This window comes from Heterodontus francisci, chromosome 33, assembly GCF_036365525.1.
Source record: "Heterodontus francisci isolate sHetFra1 chromosome 33, sHetFra1.hap1, whole genome shotgun sequence".
Classification (NCBI taxonomy): Eukaryota; Metazoa; Chordata; class Chondrichthyes; order Heterodontiformes; family Heterodontidae; genus Heterodontus; species Heterodontus francisci.
Window position 1 is genome coordinate 54,432,595 of NC_090403.1, and position 15,455 is coordinate 54,448,049.

The window sequence follows — 15,455 nt, forward strand, 5'->3', positions numbered from 1 at the left end:
AATATAACAAACTACATATACAAGAATGACATTGGGATGTCAAATGAATTGGGTATTTATCTCAAAGTTAGATCGTAAAAATCGCCCATACCGCAGGCAGATACCCCTACTGGCTCTCAAAAGTCACGTGGGGTCGTTAAAGTTAGTTTTATGGTTCTGGGGAGTTGACAAGGTACAATATATTTCACATTCTGTATAATGTTAGTGACGCTGAACTTTATCTGGCTGGGTTTGCAGACTGTAAGCGTATAATGTGACTAGTCTTCCAGAGGAATCGAGTAGGACTCCTTTACCAGACCTGTAGGGTCCAAAATCTTTACTGACTACAGTTAAAATGGAACTGTACAGCTCACGGTAAGTTACGTCGAACTATAAACCAGGACGCGTATAACTCCTATCAACAGCGTCCAGAGAAGTTTCCAAAATGGGAAAAAAATCTTTAAAAACGTTTAATGGACAGTACTGCGGAGATTGTAGCTTTTACATTTATATATTTTTCTACCTTTTAGCCAGTGCACTGTAAAGAAACCTGAGATATGGTGGACAGGATTAATAGGCCTCATTCCTAGCAACTGATTGTTTAAGTAAATTTAAATGTTCCTGACGTTTTATTGGGTTGACATTGAACTGGATTAGACTGTATATATACTTATACGTATTGGATCTCGATGGTTTGAAAGTGTCTCTGGTGTTGTATTCTCTGGTAACCTTTCGTCTTGCGTTCTGCAAACTCACTGCGCGATTGAGAATTCGTTTCTTCCGTGCATTTAATGCAATTACAATAATTTACTTTGATTTTAGCGCTTGACTTGTAAATCTGTGGTTCGGAACAAAGTATAAAATAAATATGAATTTGAACTGTTTGACTGTAGGCAAGCGTAGGGGTTGGGGTGCTCAAACATGTTCGTAGTTCTAGTTTTAATCCAATATAAAGTTTACTCTCGTTAATAATCCAGATACAAAACGTGGCTCATCGTCGATGCTGTCTCTTTTTTTCTACCTTAACTTCATTTTATGTTCAAAAAATTAGCAACATTCTTTTAATTTCCTGGAAAAAATCATTTTGCTGTAAAATGGGCAGTTCAACACTGTCCCATGTGGTTTAATGTATTTTTTTGTAGTGTTTACATATATTGTCTAAAAAGGAAATCAGCCTTTTGAGGAAGGCCGTGTGCAGTCAAGGACATCTTTTATGATTATTAAAACACTTCCTTGGTTTATTGGTGTTCCAAATGTTAATTCCCCCACTAACTGAATACCGAAGGAATAATAATCACATATCTTGTTAAATTAAGGAGTCAAATTGATCGCCCTTGTTTTTAATGTTTAAAGGAATGCACATGCAAATTTATGTTTGTAAATACGTTGCAAGTTTTTGCAAAGCTTATGTGAAAAATACGACTCTGTTTAAAAGCAGCCATGTTACAGTGACGTCTAATCTCAAAATGACCCTTAATGATATTTTGTAATTGAACTACCACCCCGCCACCGCCCTCCCCCACTGCCTCACCTTCGGTATCTCGCACTTCTGTTTTCAACGCTTGATCAGTAGGTTTGAGTTAGGCTGTGTTTTCGGACCTTGGCCTAACTGAACTATTTTGGAACTCATAATGCCTTCAAGGTGAGCAAGGGAACAGCAGAAATGTTAACCTGCCCTATAAAGCCTTAGATATATATTAGATATAAAAGAGGACAGAGGTGTATTTTACATCCATCACCAATTGTAAAATACGATGGACTAGCAAAATACCTTCAATATAAGGTGGCATACTTTCCCAAACAATTCAGGATTCAGTGGTGAGACCCAATCACTACTTTTAAATTACAGCCTTTAACTTTTTTTTTTGCTGCTGTCAGTTTTGAATTGTAGACTTTTAGCCTCTATAAATGTCATCGTTTTGAAATGTGACGCTTAAGTACGACTAATTGAACGTTGCGCAGATTTTTATACGAAAATTTTTCCTTTGGGGTTTCAAGTTGAAGTGAGAGACAGGGGAATAGGTGCTATATCAATTTGTTAGGTTAAAGAGATTCTTAACACAAACAGATATCCTTTGATCCTGCAGTAAAGAATTAAGTACAGACTAACGTTTTATAATTTAGTTATCTTTTTATTTATATTCTGCACTTACTTACTGTATGTTACAGTGCTTGGATACTGTCACGGTGTGCTCTTATCAATAGTAAAGTTGGAAACATATCATCCTTACTGTACTAGACTTTCTGTCACATTAAACTGACGGTTGTCTGCATATTTTGACGTTCATTGTAAAGATTACTTGTGCAATCACAAACCAGTCTAAGGAGAAATGTAGATACATAAGAGGAAAATTATACTTTGACATTTCTCATCAGTAAATGTCAAGTTTCTCACCCGTTGATAATCATTGTTGTGACATAGTCCTCGAATCCGTCAAGTTTTTAATTCTCGCCGCTTCCGGTGTGCAGTTTGAGAGCGTGGGAGGGAGCTTTTTAAATCAATGTTCGGAGTCAAAGTTTTTTTCCTCAGAATTTAGAAATGTTTCTGTCATCTTCTTTATTGCTTTTCCGCGCTGATAGCTGAGGAAATCCAGTGGGTAAACAGGAAAACACATCCCTGATGGAGGAAGTACATTGTGGTCTTGCGTTTCATTTCCCATTTTATTCATAGTGTTCGGTGTAACTGATTGATTGCTCTTCAATGTTCTGTAGTAAAATGGGAAAAAGCAACAATTAGTACAATTTCTTTTCCAATTTCTAAATATATATTTTACACGTGGGTTAGAGTGTTACGGCGAAAATAGTTTAAGGTTTTGAGTTTCGGGTAAACCTGTTATTCGCAATTATTATTGTTTTCCTCAGAAGCAAAATAATCCGTCAATTTCATATCCCACCAACCAACTTCTTTTCAGCCTTGATGGTATCCTACACTTGGCCCTTCACTTAGGTTCTTCAATCTGATTTAAAGGCAGGATGCTCAGGAAATACATTAGTATTATAGTTTATGATTGGTGTTGGAAAGAAACTGATTGAGCATAAATAATTACAGAAAGTGACAAGAATCTACGGGCTCTTTGCAGATATTGGTACGTAATTAAAATATACCAAACCTAAGAATGTTATAGCTGAGTGTAAGAAAGGGGATATTAAATAACACCGAGATATACAGCGAGAGAGAGAGTGAGAGATTGGGATTTTCCCTATTGTAGAGTTCCAATTGGAGCTAGCAATGTTAGGACGAAAACTCATTGCAAATATTTCATAATTAATTACAAAACACAAATAACCATTCCACCCATTCCCAATCTATTTAAGATTATCGGGCCTCCCTTCCTCTCTGTAAATCAACGCAGGCACAAACGTTTATAGTGCGAATCAATAGTCAACTGCAACATTAATAATTTGGTTTCAGCGAAAGTGGTGTCGTTACTTCCCCCTTCTAAACACAGATGTATTTGCTCCTGATACTATCACAAGCGAATTATCTGTTCCATAGAAACGTACAGGATCGATAACCATCCCTATCAGGTTAACTGCACAGTCTAAAGGTGAAGCATTTTCTTTGTTAAGGCTTTTAAGTGGTATGCATCTGGTGCGCTTATAGGCACTGGATGGATTGGAGGACTGAGTTAAGGTTGTAATTTAGGGGAAACGGGAACAAAAGGCAGTCACACAAACGCGCGACGGAGTAATAAAGGTGTCAGATGATTATATCGCCGTATTAAACATCTAGTTGCAGGCGCATAGATAAAAGCATTCATATCTCATACGTTATCATTAACTCTTCCCCGCGGTTTCAACCGCCAGTAACTGGGATCACTTTAGGCCATAAACCGGCACCCTATTCCAGAACGTGCGACCTAAGCGAGGCTAGCATACATATCATGGTCTAATTAAATGCAACACGGGCATAAGGTGAGATCTTAAATTACAGAGCACTGGTATTTTCGATACATCTCCTTCACTTAATAAATTGAAAAATGAAAAAAAAACGATAAACCCTAATATAATTGGTATCAAGCTACATAATAATTCTCATACTCTAGAAAAGGCTTTCGTGTTTTTATGGTACACAGGCCGTGCAGATTTGTTAACCCCCATTGATTTAAACAAAAAAGGTAGGTTGATGTCTGATATATGTGCATTTCATGACGGAAAACCTTTTTCGTTTAGTTTGAAAAAGTACTACAAATAGCCAGAACTGCTTTAAACAGTATTCGTTATCCACCATTTACAGTGCAACACTATAACTTAATTTAATTGATTCTAATTTAGTTTCATTTAATTTTAGATTGCATTTAAGATTCCGAAACTATTACACAATCTGATGACAAAGATAATATAAAACCCTTGTTAATGCGTCATCTCTTGAGGGATTATTCTGATGACCTGCTTCTCTATATTAAATATACTCCGCTTTTATGAAACAAGACACGATTACTGCTAGTCAAACGTCACACGGAACCCACAGTACAAACTGACACAATGCTTTCGAAAAAAAACTTTTGCTACTGATAACTTGAAATATTTTGCCGCTGTAAAAATCGGACTTGAAAGCAGAATTTGAAATAAATACGAACAGAATCTGGGGAGCTATTTTACACATGTAACGTGTCAGATCCGCCACCAGAGCCCGCTTCAGACCAAGTTCATAGTCATTATGCGTCTCCTTTCTGCCACAACGCTTACCAGCCTTTCCATTGCAGTTAATCTGGCAGAACAGAGTCGGAGGAGTCTGTTTGATATCTTCCCAAAATGTTCTACTTATGCACTATCAGCAGTTTTTAAGTGCTGTAGTCATTTGTCTCTTCAAAACTCACCCTTTCAGTTTGCATATTTTTCCTGACGAATAATGATATAAATTCATTCAAACAGTGCCGGTAAGAAAAAAAGAATACATTCTTGAAGAGTTCAAACCCAACTTTTAAGAAATTCCAGTGCTTCAATAAAATCTTTCGATTTCTAAATTATATGTATTAAGTGAAGCAGCACTAAGTTTAAAATAAAATAGAACCTCGTGGGGGAAAAACTAAACTGTACGGCAATACTGTCTGAGGATTGCGATGTTGAAACTGTTCATGGGGGCTTGTTAGTACAGCATTATAGCTAAGGGGTCAAAAAGTGGAGGGTCAAAAGTTTACGTCGTGCGTGACTTGGTGTTGTCTGCTCAGATAGACCCAGTTCGATGTCAATGGTAAAAGGGATGATCTTGGCTATCGGCACAGATGAGAAAATGATACCGCGGTAAGATGTGGAAGTGGTGGTAGAGTTTAGCGGTGGACAACAATCTGAAAAGTATGTAAAATAAGACGAGGGAGACGGAGAGAGACAGACAGACAGAGAGAAGTCGAGGGGGGGGGGGGGGGGTGTTGGTGGCGGCTAACTATCCTGATCACGATCTGTGCAAAAACAGGGAGGATTAATTGATCTCTTTTATCGGAGACACTGCACAATAAATAGAAATCACCAGATCCACGACGGAAGTGGTTGTGGTATAGGTTATAAGAGACTTTGAAAACACAAATAATTCCCGCCAGATGTAATCAGCTTTCCTTTCAAAAACATTTGAGAGTCGAGCTGTATGGAAATAGAAGCGGTTTATTTAAAAATGTTGACATGACGGAAAAGGATGAATAGTAAATGTCGGTTGCAATATCATCGAGTCAAGTTTAAATTACACAAGTTAATGTGAAAATGACACATAAAATAGGAGCTCCCATGTATATTCAGGAGATTTTCAAACTGATATAGTCTTGACATGTGTAGCTATAAATGGGGAGTCATGAAATCAAATAAAAGTAGAGACAGAGCTTTGCAACTAATTGACGAATTGCTGGGGTTTAAAGTGTCACATAAAGAAAAGTCAGTCATTAAAGGGAGTAACACAAGACCCTACAATTATTTTGCATATTCTCAAACAGGGGAAGATTAATTTCTTTCATTTCTCCATGCATTTACTTTCGGGGGTTTCCCCCTGTTACCTGCTTATAGACCTCCAGAATAAAATTTAGCTCTCAGCGCCCAATCAGAAAGAATAGGGAATTTTGATTAAATTCTACAAAAGTAACAAAATAAGATTGATCTAGCTCCTTGCCATAGGTCTCAAATCTATTTTAAATTAACTCGATATCAGTCTCCTTTAATTATCATTAGCGTGCATTTTGCTGTTTCCTATATGACGACAATGCACCATTTAAAAAAAAATTCCACCAAAAATCTACAAGCCTAGTCCGATTATTAAAACAAAGTAAGCCATTAAATCTGTCTGCGAGGCTGTATGTTTGGGGTCGTTCTGTGCACCGAGCGCGTTTTAAATCTGTTTACACTATAGTTACTCTGTAATAAATCTGTTCAAAGTAAATATACAAGCTCTTAAATTTTGAATGTTTGAATGAGCAATTTGTGGAGCAAACTACTAAAAGTATTTCCAAACACACATTTATAGACAGTGAGGGGGAAATTAGGGTTTGCCTACTCTTTCGGGTCATTTCTTTTTACATTGTCTGGCGTCCACATCGAAACAAGTGCATTTATAATAATAAGCATGAAATCAATTTGTATACTGCATTTTCTTTTTACAAAAACAGAGTATGCAGAGTTATTCTTTTCAATTTCCATAGCTAAAATTAAAATTGCTCGATTTTAAGGGAATTTTTTGTCATAATTAGAGTGTGTGTATGTTTTAAATACCTTATTTGCACCTTATAGACAAAAACTTGCATTTCTATAGCACCTTTCACGTCCTCAGGAATTCCCAAACCGCTTTTACAGCCAATGAAGTGCTTTTTGGAGTGTAGTATTTTAATGCAGAGATTATATACTTACTTCCCACCCCCTGCTGTAAAGGGAATACAAGAACATTTTTTGCATATGAAATATTTTTCATCTGTTTAAATTCGGTAGCAAAACGTGCTATCTACATCCTGAATTGGTGAAAAGATCATGTTCCCCTGAAATCGCACGTACCTTCTTTTGTTTTCTTTCATGAAATTGACTGCTCATAAGTTTTATGTATTTTACACGTACGTCGCTTCTGATACCTGTTCATTTTAATGCCTTAAATTCATATTTTAAGCCAATGTAGTTTCTGCAACTTACAGGGTTCTTTTGAGGGGGAGGGGAAGTAATTGTCAACACGAACAGCAACAGCAAGATCGGGATGTTTATATCATTTAATGCCAACTATGATTGTATTATTATGTGAAATGTCCAAAAAAAATGACTTAAACAATAAGTTGCCCCAGCACACTGATTTAACAAAAATGGAATCAATAGGTGTAGATAAACATGCAATTTCCCAATTTCTACTGAAACATTCACTCAAAAATAACATTCACCAAACCTTTCGCATGAAATTGACATTCATACTTTGTATACTAAATAACATAGTGGAATTGGAATTATTTGAACCTTTTTAAAATGTATGTTTAGCGTTATACCGACACGGTTTCACTAATCTGTTAATAAATAGAAAATGAATCAGGAGAAAATGGAGGAGAAAATGAAATATAGTTTGAGCATGTTTGAATATAAGTTCATGGAGAAATTTGCTGACATTTGCCTGGAGGGGGTTGTGTCGAGTGAGGGGCATTCTCCTTAGTTTTAATTAGAAAATCCTCTGACGTGTTAAAACAATCGTTTTCAACAAATTAAATTAATTCGCGGTTACACACACATGCGCACATATACAATGTGAAATGTGCTGGCACTTTTCATTCGACTGATATCTTATCTGTTGATGTTATTCTTTGATTAATTCAATGTAGTAATATATGAAATATATAACAATGAAATAGATAGCATTTTATATTAATGCAACTAAGCATTCACGAGAAAACAGATCTATTAATTACTTTTGTTATTCAAATTGGAATCTGGGTACGTATCTGCCAATAGAAGACTAGAACTGTGACTTCTATAATAAATATTTGATGCTAATGGAATCACAGAACATGCAATGCTTGACAGAACTTCCAGAGCCTTAATGCTGTTTTGGGTAAACTCCTGCCTTGCTATTTTTCTCAAACGTAATGACCTGAGCAAAATTCAATATGACTGAGAGACCTATCCATACTATAGAACTTGTAGAGGGGGAGAGTCCAAGAGCGGGGTGAAACTCAGGTCAAAGCGTCTAACAAATATTAAAATGTACTCGGACGCACGGCACGCCTTGGTGTTTAACAAAGACTGTCAGTGTATGAGATTAATACGAAAACTGAGGGAGAAAACAAAATGTTCACCAGGCCGATGCTCGGCCACTTCTTAAAAAGCTGCTAGGCATTTCGAATGGGGAAAAAAAGAGGGCTGCTGGAAAGCCTTACTCTAACTAGATGTTATCAGTGCAAGAACAGACAAAGGAGAACGAATATGTTTATGTTGAAGTTGGTATTTTCGACCACTCGGTTCGATTTTTTTCCAAAGCCCAAACCGACGCGTCCTGTAATGTATAATTTGTGAATGTAGAGGAAGAAACACAAAAGGGTTTTGTGTGTGTGTGAGGGTATGTATGTGATTTAACGCAATCGGAAAACTATGCTAGGATGCAGGAGTAACTTGGTGACATGTTTAGCCTTGAACTAACCCCAACATATATATGTATCTAGGATGGAGGGGTGGAGGCGATGTCGAGAAAGGTGTATGCATGAGTGTGTTTAAGACAGAATATCACAAATTAACTTAGCAAAATAAATTATTAGAATATGTGATTTACACAAGTAATTCTAAATTAATCGCAATAATTTAATTATCACCATGTCTCTAAAGATATGAACAATGTTGATATTTATGTCAGCATAGTTAGGTTTTTCAATACTTAGTATGTTGATGGTATTTGCATGTTTACTTGTTTAAGGCACTATCATTGGCTCGAGTGAGTCCTTTACTACAGTAAGGTCGAGGCCTGCGTTTCACTACAAACAGGAGGGGGAAAAGGCCTCCCCCATCCCGCTGATGTTTGCATCCTCTGTTAGGATAGCAATCTACAGCGAGATTCTTTTGAAATGCAGAGCAGATAGGGGACAGTAAATATATTCATCTTCCAAACTTCCGAAATGCCGACATTTTTATTACAGGGAGTTAAACAAAGCACCGGGATTATCTCTTATGAAAAGACACTTTTGAAAAGGCTCTACGTTTCCTTTTTAACTGTAGTGATAGTAAAAACATGTTTAAAAGACTCAACTGTAAGGGCCAATAATATTAGATAAGAGGAACATTGTATAAATTTCTGCTTCTTTTTTTTTGGAAGGTTTGAAAGATGGTCAACATGATTGTAAAGTTAGACTTGTAAAAAGGTTTTTTTAACGTCATAAACTCTTTCACATGCGGAAGGTGCGCTGAGAGAAGTCTCTGTATCATTTTCATGTTTTATTACTACCGGAAATCAGGTCCTTTGAAACCGTTTACATGTTCCAAACAACATTGTCCCTATTCATAGTAATAGTATTAAAGGTATTTTGGTATTTCTGGTTCTCCGTCGTAAATGGATTTAGATTGGCAAAGTTTTTAATATATAATTTTATGGGCAATTTATAGCAGCCATTCTATTTAAGAAAACAAAACAGTGTGTTACCCTAAAGTACTGAGGTCATTTTAGTTGGCCGTTTAGTTTCCACTACTTGGGCGACATGCTACATACATAAAGATAAATCAGCCAAGTACATCACAGTAACGTTCTTATACACGAATTTATCATAGGGGAGGATACATGATTTTCGCAATGTCTGCTGTAAGATTTATGTAACCACTGCGTGGAGGCTTGTCCACTGCTCTTGAATAAACTAAATGTAAAGAACATTTATTTGTCTCTGTTGCAGCTGGAAGCAAAGTTTTGGAAAAGTATCACATGCGCCTTGGCCCCCTTTCTAGCTGTTTTATATAAATGCATGGGTGCTTCCTTGTGGGATGATTCGAAGTTGACCCTTAAAAGTGGATTGTTTGGATTCTTGCATAATACTTTGTTCAGAATTAACTGGCATTGCTTTCGTTACATTTGCAAAACAGTACGCCTCATATTTCAATGTATAAAAAGATGCATAAATTACACTACAAATCACTGAAAGAAATCGGAGAAAGGGATCCTCGCTCAAGTTGTGTAGATGCATATAAAACACACATAAGTATGTGCACTTGGTTCAAAAGTACGTGCACATTTACATGGATGCTCTTGAACGTCTCTGGGCTGCAAAAATGCTGAAAAAATATGCCTGTCCTCTATATATACCCTGTAGATCCGAATTTGTGTTGACAAAGTTGTGGTCACAAATTCGTATCTAGGGGAATATGTAGTCGACACAAACGCTGCAACATTCACCCGGAAGACAGAAGAATATGTTCACGCCTAGAATCTTCTTCGTACAAATCGATAATATATCTAAATAAATAAATTCGAAGCATAGTGTTCATCTACCTGATTCTGCGGGTCAGACTGTTGCCGTGCTATCCTTTTTATTCCTTTTCAGTCTTGTTGCAACAACTCTCAGCACTCTCTTGTGTTGTATTTGTTACGTCATTTAAATATGGAATGTAACTGTTACCTTTTTCGATAATCCCGCGCATTCCTCCGTTAAAATGGTCAGCTTTAAAGCGTTTGTTATGATTTAGAAATTAATCAATTCGAAACCTCCACGCATGTCGTTTGCTGTCCATGGAATTACAGTCTACAATACATTAAAAGTATATGAACATCTTCAATTATTTAATTCCAATTATTTGTGGCTTTTCTCAGTTTTTATGTATCATTTTAAATAAACCTTAACAGTTATTTGTGTCATATTTTCAATTAATCTCAGTCAAAAATGTCGATTTCAAAAATAAAAGGATGTTGCAGTTCCATTGCCTACTGAGCCTTTTTAATTAAAGCCAACGAAAGCGATTCAATGTAGCAATGAGGCAAGCGTGTGTTCACATTCCTTCCACAGTTTGCGAACATGTTTTTAATCGAACATGGGCAACTTCGTTTAGACTTGCGTGTGGTTGTCACCTGTGAAATGTTTCTATCTTATAATTGTGCGCATTCTGGGGATGTTTCGAGGGGAATCGTTTCAGCAAGGGATATTGTGGGTGAAAATCGCCCGTCTAATGCATTGTTAAATGTAATTTGTTGACTTAGGTGTCGTGAATTAGTTGATGAATTTTCTATTGATCCAAAGCAGCCCGATTTATCTTTGCCAGCCAAAACGTCTTCCCCCTCCCCAAGCTCTGCAAAGGCGTTAGCATCGCGATTACAAAAAGATTTACAAGCCACGGATAGATTCTAACATATCAGATCCTACTTTGTGCTTTTTAAAATCCAGACTCAATTTTTTTGGAATGATACTGATCAGCAAGAAACCATTGATGCATGTAACAGAAACTTTGGGACGTCTTCAAGTCTGCTTAACGGACTTGAAGCAAGTCCGCAATTTGTAAACTTGCTAAGTTTCAGGAATAAAAAAAAATCGCCCATTAAAAGCTGTAATCAAAAACTCTTTAGAGGAGAAGCTTGGGAGCATTCCGCGTCCAATTCTATTTCCTTATCCGGGAATCGAACGGGACCTACCATTGGCTGCCTGTGTCACATGAACGCCTAACTTTGTTCACTTGACAGTAAAGTAGGAGGGTTTAGGTAACAGGAAAAAACGGCTGGGTTAGAAAAAATTTTGAGTTATTTTGCATTTCAGATATTAAAGGTCATGAGTTCGTTTTTGATTAATTCTAACTATGTGGACCCTAAATTTCCACCGTGTGAAGAGTATTCACAGAACAATTACCTACCAAGCCATTCTCCGGAATACTTTACCCGGGCACGGGAGCCCGGGTTCCAGCATGAGGCGATGTACCCGCGGTCAGCATACAGCGAGCAGCCCTACTCCTCTTGCAGCAACCTCCAGGGCTCGGGCGAGCAAGTCGTCGCGCCTAGGGGTCACGTACAATCGCAGACCGGCCTGCAGAACCACTTAGCCAAGCATGGCCACCAGTGTGTCTCGGTGACTCCAAGCCCACCGCCCTCTTGCAGCCAGAACTTCAGCAACCAAAACACTCCTTGTTCCAAAGAGCCTGTGGTTTATCCGTGGATGAAGAAATTACATATAAACGCCGGTGAGTCGTTTGCCTGGGCTTTTTACCACCTGAAAGCCCGGGATCTATTGCACCCACTGTAAATAGCCATTCTTTAGATTTACGATCGCCTATCTGGAGGTCAGTAATCACATCCTCCATAAATTTTTATTGCAGTACAATTACACTTCTGGCCATGTGCCTTTGATGTGTTGTGTCCTAGCCTCTCAGATCTCTTTGAACAGCAGTTAATGATAGAAGTGAACTTTTACATTTTTCTTAATCTAATACTTACTTTAAGTACACTAGTTCTATTCCTTGTGAGATTCGTGGTGTTCAGTCAGTTATTTCTGTGTTGTTGCTTTTTGTTCAGTGAACCCTAATTACAAAGGAGGGGAACCCAAACGCTCCCGCACTGCTTACACGAGGCAGCAAGTTCTAGAGCTGGAGAAGGAGTTCCATTTTAATCGGTACCTAACCCGGAGACGCAGGGTGGAAATAGCCCATTCTCTTTGCCTGTCAGAACGACAGATTAAAATATGGTTCCAGAACAGGCGAATGAAATGGAAAAAGGACCACAAGTTGCCAAATACCAAAATCAGGTCTACTACAGGCTCCTCATCCTCTGCAAGTCATCAATCGCAAGGAAGCTCTCAGAACCAGGAGCCAAGTGGACCACCAGCCACATTATAGCTGCTCTTGTGGGAGAGAAATTGATAGACGCGCGCATAAGCATAGGATTTTAACTGAAAGACTGTTTATTTATAATGGCAAAGTCTAAACTGTAAATACTCCGATTTTGCCCACTCCGCTCACCCCCCTCCCCCATAAGTAATATGGTAGATTACAGTTTTCAGAAGAGATTGGCAAAGATGAATCCTCGTTTCATCCTTAATCACGCCAAAGTCTCCCCATTTGTCATGTTTACTTGGTGGTACAAAGGATGAACTCTATGCCTACGATTACCTCGACAGCAAACGAACACTTTAATAAATGAGGCTCCGTTTCGTCAACCTGGGATGACAAACTGTCTTTTATTCACACAAAAACAAACCCACAACAAGAATGTTGAAACGGTTCGGTAAGATGGCCCTTGTGGTTTTAAGCTTGGAGTCGTTTTCCAAGGTGGTTTACAAAAAAAAACATTTGAGGTATTTTCTTTGGAATATTACACTGACATGTATTCCATTTCCTCAGACGTTTTGATCCCAAATATATTACTTTCGGTGCCAATAAAAATGTATGTAGTTGGACTTTAAAAACAAATGTGTAAAAATCATATGTAGGAATAAATTATGTCACAAAGTTATTTAAAGTGGTTATGAAAATGTTGCATGTGACTTGTACAGCCACGATACAATACTTGCTTCTGGCCTCAGTATTACCAGATTGTACTTTAGCTGAAAAAAGTGGAAGGTTAAGTAGATAAACTGTTTTAATTTTCTTAGCACTCGTTATGACATTCCAAACTATGAAGTTCAGCAGCTACTTCGTTCGGGCCCACAGGAGTTTGTATTTTTGTTAGCAGTCTATGTCCTGGCATTGTGCTGTATGTATTGACTCTCATCCAGACCAAAATACGTGTAAATAGTAATAACCGAAATAAATTTTTCAAGGTCTATCTCTTCCTTTGTTTATTTATACCTAGTCTGCCGGACATATTCTTAAAGCAATATGATCTGGTAACAGGGCTGCAGATTTCGCTGAGCTCATCTGTCTGTGTGAGTTGGCTAGGGTGATAACAAAGGACATTGGCTTAGTGGCAAAAAAATGGCAAAAAGGTACACCTCAAAACAAATACATAGCTTATTCTGACATAGAGACATTTACACCTGCTTATGGATATGGATTTATTGCACAGTATTACAATGTAATAATAACTTTGAAAAATATACTTTCATGAAGATCTGTTAATTCACTGTGGTTATCTGTTGTTGCTTGATTATTTGGGTTCGTTACCATATCCTTTTTATAACCCTTAATATTGTAAACTTAAATCAATTTCTATCATTTATACAGCGCCTCTTAGCATTTTTTCTTTGTGCATGTGTGTTTGGGTGTTAGAAAGGGATTGGAGGGTGTAATGGTTCAAGCTTTGACAAGCAAATAGATAATCAAGAAGACAAATGACCTCTTTTGTCAGATGAAGCTCCGTATTAATTTTAATTTTCTTTCGTATAACACATTGCATATGCAACCTGGGATCTGAACATGCAGCATATACCAAAAGAAAGGCTAACTGGAGCGTATATCAATGCATAGCACAATATTCTACATTAGGGTGAAATATTTGCTGATTCAAGACTTCAGTTCATTGATGCACGTGTTTTGCCTCAGACCTGTAATTTAACAAATAAAGTTTTTTTTAAACTGCATTTTGAAATCATAACTGAACCATATGCTAATCCCACTCTATCCCACCCCATCCCTCAAAAACATTCCTTTCAAATGCAACCTGCAAAACAACGTTTTTCTGTATATAGTACAATATCTCCTTTTCTGAGGATTGTTTATATTGTGTTTTGCAGCATGATGAGATTTCACATATTCAATTTTAACAAAAGAAACACGAATAAAGTTTGATTTTCTTAAATCACGCATTGCCTTTGGAGACAACAGAAAGATTTATAATCTGTCGCTTATATGAGAAAATCCTCTCTAACCAATGTATACGTGTTTTGTGTTTCCCCCCGGAGGTCCCACGAAACTGAGGCGATCGGAAATGCAGACTTTCCAAATGTAACATTTTCGTTAAGGTATATAATTCTGAATTATTTTGAGGAGTAATTACTATAGTTAATAATATAAGAATGATTCATTGAATCTCAGCAATAGCTGCTCAGTTTTCTCTATTCATAGACATAGATTACAGGCCAGCCAGTCCTACACCCTCTGCCAGACTGTTGCCAAAGGCTCTGAATGCAAGCTATACAACTAAAGTTCACAGGCATTATTTGTACTCAGAGAGGTTCTGAAAATGAGAGAATTAACTTGAAATCATTAATCACTGCTTTCTTTAAATACTTCTCCCATTGTTGCTCAACAGCAAATCTGGATGGCTCGTCCCGCGGAAAAGTGGTGCGCGTCCTGGAGGGTTCTTTAAAAATATGGGCAGAGCGTGGAATTTCTCAGTCACATCGGAAGATTCCCTCACAACTATGATTAAAAATCGTGAAAATGTTCAGAGTTGGAAAACGGAAAATGGGGAAAGGAAAGGTAACAGCAAGCAAAGTCAATTAATTTCGTCATTTTGAATCGCTTTGTTGTTCCTTTGACAATTAAATGTGAACGCACACTCGCTGTGTGCAGCTTGAAATATACAGTCAATGCATCGACTGTAGAATCTGCTTATAGTTTGTGTTTCGTTGCTTATCTTTTTATTGTATTTTTAAACATATATGAATCTTAGGAATTAAATCAACATGTCGGTTGGTCAGCAG

General features: G+C 37.4%; 2 protein-coding genes across 3 annotated transcripts in view; both read left to right on the forward strand.

Annotated features, from left to right (window-relative positions):
• The first annotated feature begins 205 nt into the window (after positions 1 to 205).
• On the forward strand, positions 206 to 13,636 carry hoxb4a (homeobox B4a). 2 transcript variants are annotated; one of them, XM_068013604.1, is made up of 3 exons: positions 206 to 354; positions 11,710 to 12,057; positions 12,389 to 13,636. In XM_068013604.1, exons 2-3 carry the CDS (start codon positions 11,793 to 11,795, stop codon positions 12,706 to 12,708), a joined length of 585 nt encoding a protein of 194 aa, XP_067869705.1. In that variant the 5' UTR covers positions 206 to 354; positions 11,710 to 11,792; the 3' UTR covers positions 12,709 to 13,636. The 2 variants fall into 2 exon arrangements, with proteins under 2 accessions (XP_067869705.1, XP_067869704.1); XM_068013603.1 differs by lacking the exon at positions 206 to 354 and having other exon boundaries at positions 10,277 to 12,057.
• The window catches only part of hoxb3a (homeobox B3a), a 33,340-nt gene continuing 19,457 nt past the window's right edge, over positions 1,573 to 15,455 (forward strand). Inside the window, exon 1 of the mRNA XM_068013596.1 lies at positions 1,573 to 1,621. The gene's annotated coding sequence lies outside the window, so the exon portion shown is untranslated. The remainder of the gene's footprint in view (positions 1,622 to 15,455) is intronic.

Coding starts and splice junctions, on each gene's coding strand:
- hoxb4a (XM_068013603.1), top strand. CDS start 11,652: ATGAGTTCGTTTTTGATTAATTCTAACTATGTGGACCCTAAATTTCCA. Junction 12,058..12,388: donor GAAATTACATATAAACGCCG/GTGAGTCGTTTG, acceptor CTTTTTGTTCAG/TGAACCCTAATTACAAAGGA.